Here is a 6,817-nt window from a genome sequence, read left to right on the forward strand (position 1 = left end):
TATTAGCTGTATATTAGTTGTATATCATTAGCTGTATATTAGTAGGGTATTTATATACCTAGTCAAGATATTGCTCCAAAATTAGAAGATTGTAATTTCCTATTTTATATCTATCTCCCTGTATATGTACGTTTTCTGCTGTGGAATGAAGGGAGGCGAAATTCAATTGCGTTCATGGTATCAGAGCCATCGCTCTCTACCTAAAATCCTTACCTGCAGATCACGATCTGCACCTCCTACTATTTTCTTTTCTCTGTTATTTTTTTCTTTTTCCAACCTGTTCTCATGTCTGAAAAGCTGGAAGCCTCATCCACTGTTGTCGCCAAAACCTTGCACCCTGTGTATACTGTGGCCAATATTCAACACAAGGTCAGGGTTCTCGATGGCTTGAAGGTCTCCTACTCATCATGGGTTAAGTTATTCCAGCTTCATGCCAAGGGCTATAAAGTCATGGCACATATTGATGGTACGAAACCTCCTGCCGAAACCGATCCAGAGTATGAATCATGGTCCGAAATCGATGCAATCGTCCTGCAATGGATTTATGGGACACTATCTGATGACCTGCTGACTCGTGTCCTTGAAACTCAGTCTACGGCTCGTGAAGCTTGGTGTTGCATTCAGACCATATTCCTCAATAATAAAGGTTCAAGGGCTGCAGCCCTTGAACACGAGTTCAACAATCTCACTCTGAAAGCCATGCCATCCCTCGAAGCATATTGTCAAAAGCTCAAGGAACTAGGTGATAGACTTAATGATGTGGACTGCCCTGTCAACAATCAATGATTAGTTCTTCAATTAGTCCGTGGATTACCTGCTGGGTATGATACAACAGCGGCCTACATTAATCAGACTCTTCCCTCGTGGGAGACGGCTGTGAGTATGCTGGAACTCGAACACCAAAGGCAGATAGCCCGTGAGACCCTATCCCCACCCACAGCCATGGCTGCTGTACATTCTGCTCCATCTACTCAATTCAATCGTCGGCGCCAAGGCAACATGCCAAATGGCAAGCGGCCTAATTCTCAGCAGAGTAGTTCTTCCTCTGCTCCAAGGCGCAACCCCACGAATCAACAGCCCAGGTCTCAGCAGCTTCAGCAAGCAGAGGCACAACCTTGGTTTTCCTCAAATGCTCGTGCTCCCTATTGGGCTTATTGGAGCCCACCTCCCTGTCCTCACCCAACAACTGCAGGCTGGAACTCTCCATGGAATTGTCCACCATCCCAGCCTTGGACTCCTTCTTCTCGTAGGCCTGCTTCTCGTACCAATGGCCTGGCAGATAATCAAGCTCATCTCACAGCTTATGACCCGATGGAACCTACTCAAACAGGTGAAGCTTTTCAAGCAATGAATCTGGAACAACCTGATGAACAGTGGTATATGGATTCGGGAGCCACTGATCACCTCACTGGAGATCAAGGTAAAATTTCAAATCCCTCGTTATCCTGTCCAATTGGTTCTATATTTGTAGGAAATGGTGCTCGTGTGCTAGTGCAAGGATCAGGTGACTCATCTTTTCAAACACCCACTCGAGACCTGCACCTTAAAAATATCCTTTACACCCCAAATATCATTAAAAACCTTATTTCAGTTAGAAATTTTTCAATTGATAAAAAGGCTTCTGTTGAATTTGATCCCTATGGGTTTTCTGTGAAGGATTACCGGACAGGCCGGATGATATCTCGCCACAATAGCTCCAGTCAACTTTATCCTCTCACCTACCCAGTCACGGGTTCCACTTTTCTGTCCGCAAGTGCTCAAGATGTTTGGCATGACCGTTTGGGCCATCCTGGCCTCCCTGTTTTGGATTTTCTTAGTTCAAATAAAATCATTCCATGTAATAAATGTTGTCGAACTTTAGTTTGCAATTTGTGTCAAATTTCCAAGCATAAACGTCTACCTTTTTCTATTTCTACCTCCTCTACTATATTGCCCTTTGATATAATTCATTGTGACTTGTGGTCCTCACCCGTAACAAGTAAAACTGGATATAAATACTACATGGTTTTAATTGATGATTACACCCAATACACATGGGTATTTCCGTTAAAGTTCAAATCCGAAACCTTCACAAAATTCTCAACTTTTCACAAATACATTAAAACCCAATTCAACTTACCAATCAAAGCCTTCCAATGTGATCTAGGGGGTGAATTCGACAACCATTCGTTCCAAACTGTTTGCTGACACGAACGGCCTCCACTTTCGGTTTTCTTGTCCCCAAACATCCCAACAAAATGGGAAATCAGAGCGCATGATTCGAAGACTTAATGAAATCATGCTTGTACTTCTTACGCATTCATCTATTCCACCACATTTCTGGGTCGAGGCTCTACATACGGCCTGTTATCTCCATAACATCCTCCCGACTAAACTTCTCAATTTTCACACTCCCATGTCAGCTCTTTACCTCCGCCAACCTGACTATAGCCACCTACGAGTGTTTGGATGTGTGTGTTATCCCAACACCACCTCCACTCGAGCACACAAATTAGATCTTCGTGCCAAACTTTGTGTCTTTCTCGGTTATCCGGCCCATTTCCATGGCTATCGGTGCCTTGACCTCTCCACGGGCAAGATCATATTATCCCGTCATGTAACATTCGATGAAACCTCTTTTCCTCTCGCAAATAAACCCATATCTACACCTATTGACTACTCCTTCCTGGAGTCTGCCCCCTATCCCACCTTATTTGATCCTATACCTAACATCCCCACCTCATCCCCTTCCATACCACTCACCCCCTCAACACCACCACCACCGCCGCCCCTCCCCATCCGCCACTAATCCACACCTACCACCGCCGAAACAAGCACACACCTCCTGTTCCTTCTTCAACAACTGTAAGAAACCCACTTCCTGCCCAACCTATCAGCACCTTGCCTACACCACTCTCCAGTAATGCCCCACCCTCAGCACCGAACCCTCTTTCACAACCCACCCCCTCCCCCCCACCCCCCACCTACTAACACCCATCCCATGACAACCCGCTCCCGGTCTGGTTCTCTAAAACCACGGGAACCCATTAATCTCCACACTTCCGCATCCCATGCCATCTCACCCGTACCCACTTCTCACCTCAAGGCCCTATCTGATCCTCATTGGTGCACTGCCATGCACGAAGGATATCGAGCCTTAATGGACAACCACACGTGGGACTTGGTACCTCGGCCGTCCAATGCTAATATTATTCGGTGCCATTGGCTCTTTAGACATAAATTCAATGCCAATGGCACTCTACAAAGGTATAAAGCTCGGCTTGTCGTTAATGGAAAATGTCAACAAGTTGGTATTGATTGTGAAGAGACTTTTAGTCCCGTGGTTAAACCAACCACCATCAGAACGGTGCTTAGTCTTGCAGTTTCCCGGAGTTGGCCAATACACCAAATTGACGTCAAAAATGCTTTTCTTCACGAGGACTTGCACGAGACTGTTTACATGTATCAACCCATGGGCTTCACAGATGCCACTTATCCTAATCATGTTTGCAGGTTATGAAAATCATTGTATGGACTTAAACAGGCTCCTCGTGCGTGGTATGATAGATTTTCCACCTATATCACTAAGTGCGGCTTCCGGAGCATCGTTAGTGACACTTCTCTCTTTGTCTATAAACAAGGAAATGAAATGGCCTATTTACTACTGTACGTTGACGACATCATCCTCACCGCTTCTTCTGACAAGCTACTCACCAACATCATTGCCACACTTTCTCGTGAGTTTGCTATGTCTGATTTGGGGGCTCTAACCACTTTCTTGGGATCCATGTCAAACGCCAAAATGGCGGGTTATTCCTGTCTCAGGAAACATACGCTGCTGATATTCTATTTCGTGCTTACATGGCTAATTGCAAACCAAGTGCCACACTAGTTGATACATCGCCAAAATTGAGTGCATACAGTGGTGATCTATTAGCTGATGGAACATTATATCGCAAACTTGCGGGTGCCTTACAGTATCTCACTATTACTAGACACGATCTCACGTATGCGGTACAACAATTATGTCTATTTATGCATGCCCCACGGGAACCCCACTTCAAATTCCTAAAACGAGTTCTTCGATATCTTAAGGGCACTATTCAGCTTGGTCTTCATATCTCTCCCTCCATATCAAGTCAACTTATCGCCTACTCTGATGCTGATTGGGGGGGGGGGGGGGGGATGCCCGAATTCCCGACGCTCGACTTCGGGTTATTGTGTCTTTCTTGGGGAAAATTTGATATCTTGGTCGTTGAAAAGGCAACATACTATATCACGATCAAGCGCCGAAGCTGAATATTGTGGGGTCGCAAATGTTGTTGCTGAAACAAGTTGGCTACGCAACTTGCTTTTGGAATTATTTGTCCCAACTCGCAAAGCAACCATTGTTTATTGTGACAACATATCTGCAGTTTATTTGTCTGAAAATCCCGTGCAACACCAACGTACAAAGCATGTGGAACTCGATATCCATTTTGTACGAGAAAAAGTTCGCATTGGTGACATTCGAGTTCTTCACATCCCAGCAGATTTTCAGTATGCGGACATCTTCACAAAAGGGCTACTGCGTCAACTATTTACTCGTTTTCGATCCAGTCTGTGCCTTCGGTCTCCTCCGGCTCAGACTGAGGGGGTGTATTAGCTGTATATTAGTTGTAAATCATTAGCTGTATATTAGTAGGGTATTTATATACCTAGTCAAGATATTGCTCCAAAATTAGAAGATTGTAATTTCCTATTTTATAACTATCTCCCTGTATATGTACGTTTTCTGCTGTGGAATGAAGGGAGGCAAAATTCAATTGCGTTCACTTGGTTGATATATCTTCACTTTCTATGACATATATAGTTGACTTGAAAGCTTTGTAATACAAGATTTCCAAGTCAACAATCTGAAAACATGACCAAAGATGAGTTAACAGAAGAAAAATAAAACAAAGTAAAAGGTTTAGCAAAAAAATTGTCTAAATTAAAGACCTGAACGTTTTATGCAGAAAAATGGATCATGTCAAAAAAGTAGGGACATATTTCTTGAATTAACACTCTTGCATCTTCATAACCCGCTTGTTTAGAGACTGAACTACTGATATTCTGTTATTAACGATTGTAATATCATTCACATTTAATTTTAGATCTCTAAGTTTCTTAAAAGAAATAGGGTTGATATCAAGCAAGTGCTTACATCTTCCATCGGTATCCTCTCCACTTCACAGTTATAATGAGATAGCATATTAATCACTAAAAACAGTAAAAAAAAACTTGCAATATCTGAAAGCCTGGTATAATTTTGCAACAAACCTTACCAAACAATTGGTTTGCAATTATTGGTTAGCATTTGGTTCACATATTTTTATCAGTTGAAACTCAAAGTATATCGATCTAGGTTTATTGGTCCTCAGGACGTTCAGCATATGCAACTTTAAATTTGAATGGTAAATGGATCTTAGAAGATGCTTAACAGTCTTAGTATGTCCTAGAAATATAGGTAATGGTTGCATTCTAAACAGAATCTTCAAAACAACTAATATGCAACTTTTTCAAAAAAAAACATCATGTAAGAACAAACAATAATTTTAGTTTTATGATGGAATTATGTATTATACACCAAAGCAAGTATGGCAATTGAAACTAAGAGAAACCATCATTAAAAAAAGGTACCTGTTCTATGAAGAGCCTTTTCAAATTGTTGAGGGCGTAGATCAAGTAAATAGGTCCTTTTGGTACATCAATAAAGTCGGCATGTGTTGCGGTCGTAAAAAAGCCTTAATTTCCAATGATTCCAGGTTCCATACCAGTTAATGCTCATTTTCCATGAAACATTTGCTCCCAAAAAAATGATATCGATAAACCAGTAACAATCATGAGTGTTAATTTATAGTCTTTATTTTTCACTTTGTTTTGTATAGGGGCCTTTATGCAACTATATATATATATATATATATATATATATATATATATATATATATATATATATATATATATATAGATCCGGTAAGAATTTTTTTTTTGTAGGAAGGTAAGAAGTTTCTTTTGTACATATTTTTTTGACGAACAAAATAAATGAATCACTGATTCATTTGTAAGATGATTCACAAGAAAAAAAATTTCAAAAAAACATCTTCATAATTCATTTTTAAGTAAATTAAGAAAATATTCATTTTTATGACAATTTTAGTGAATAACAACAAAATCATTGTATAAATGAATCATCAACATGTTTTTTGAGAATTTTTTCTTATGAATCATCTTACAAATGAATCATGTGATGGTTCATTTTGTTTGTTTGCTAAAAAAATATGTAGAAAAAAACTTCTTACCTTCCTACCAAAATTTTCCTTCTTATTTGATCTTGACTCTCTCTCTTTCTCTCTCTCTCTCTCTCTCTCTCTCTATATATATATATATATATATATATATATATATATATATATATATATATATATATATATATATATGGTTAGGTTATTTTGTTTTTCACTATCTATTGTGTGCATGTATGATTGATTCTGGACCAATCATTTTAGTTATTTTAAGAAAGTAATTAATGCATATTACATGTTGAAGATATAATGGATATTTATTACATCTTTAACATTTAATATGCATTAATTACTTTCTTAAAATAACTAAAATGATTGGTCCAGAATCAATCATACATGCACACAATAGATAGAAAACATTTGAACCTAACTCTCTCTCTCTCTATCTCTCTCTCTCTCTCTCTATATATATATATATATATATATATATATATATATATATATATATATATATATATATATATATATATATATATATATATTCAAATGTTTTTAGCAAGTATTGTGTGCCTAAA

General features: G+C 39.3%; 2 protein-coding genes across 2 annotated transcripts; both read left to right on the top strand.

The window, feature by feature from the left end:
* Positions 1 to 285: 285 nt before the first annotated feature.
* LOC111892720 (uncharacterized) lies at positions 286 to 786 on the top strand. The gene has a single exon (XM_023888769.1). It carries the CDS (start codon positions 286 to 288, stop codon positions 784 to 786), a length of 501 nt encoding a protein of 166 aa, XP_023744537.1.
* A 96-nt stretch (positions 787 to 882) lies between these two features.
* Positions 883 to 1,909, top strand: LOC111892734 (uncharacterized). The gene is made up of 2 exons (XM_023888787.3): positions 883 to 1,420; positions 1,657 to 1,909. The coding sequence occupies exons 1-2, from the start codon at positions 883 to 885 to the stop codon at positions 1,692 to 1,694; spliced, it is 576 nt and encodes a 191-aa protein (XP_023744555.1). The 3' UTR covers positions 1,695 to 1,909.
* The last annotated feature ends 4,908 nt before the right edge of the window (positions 1,910 to 6,817 follow it).

This window comes from Lactuca sativa, chromosome 8, assembly GCF_002870075.4.
Source record: "Lactuca sativa cultivar Salinas chromosome 8, Lsat_Salinas_v11, whole genome shotgun sequence".
Taxonomy (NCBI): Eukaryota; Viridiplantae; Streptophyta; class Magnoliopsida; order Asterales; family Asteraceae; genus Lactuca; species Lactuca sativa.

Excerpts from the sequence above, each read along its gene's own strand:
- LOC111892720 (XM_023888769.1), top strand. The coding sequence starts at position 286 with ATGTCTGAAAAGCTGGAAGCCTCATCCACTGTTGTCGCCAAAACCTTG.
- LOC111892734 (XM_023888787.3), top strand. The coding sequence starts at position 883 with ATGCTGGAACTCGAACACCAAAGGCAGATAGCCCGTGAGACCCTATCC. Across the intron at positions 1,421-1,656 it reads TCACCTCACTGGAGATCAAG|GATTACCGGACAGGCCGGAT; the intron begins GTAAAATTTCAA and ends TTTTCTGTGAAG.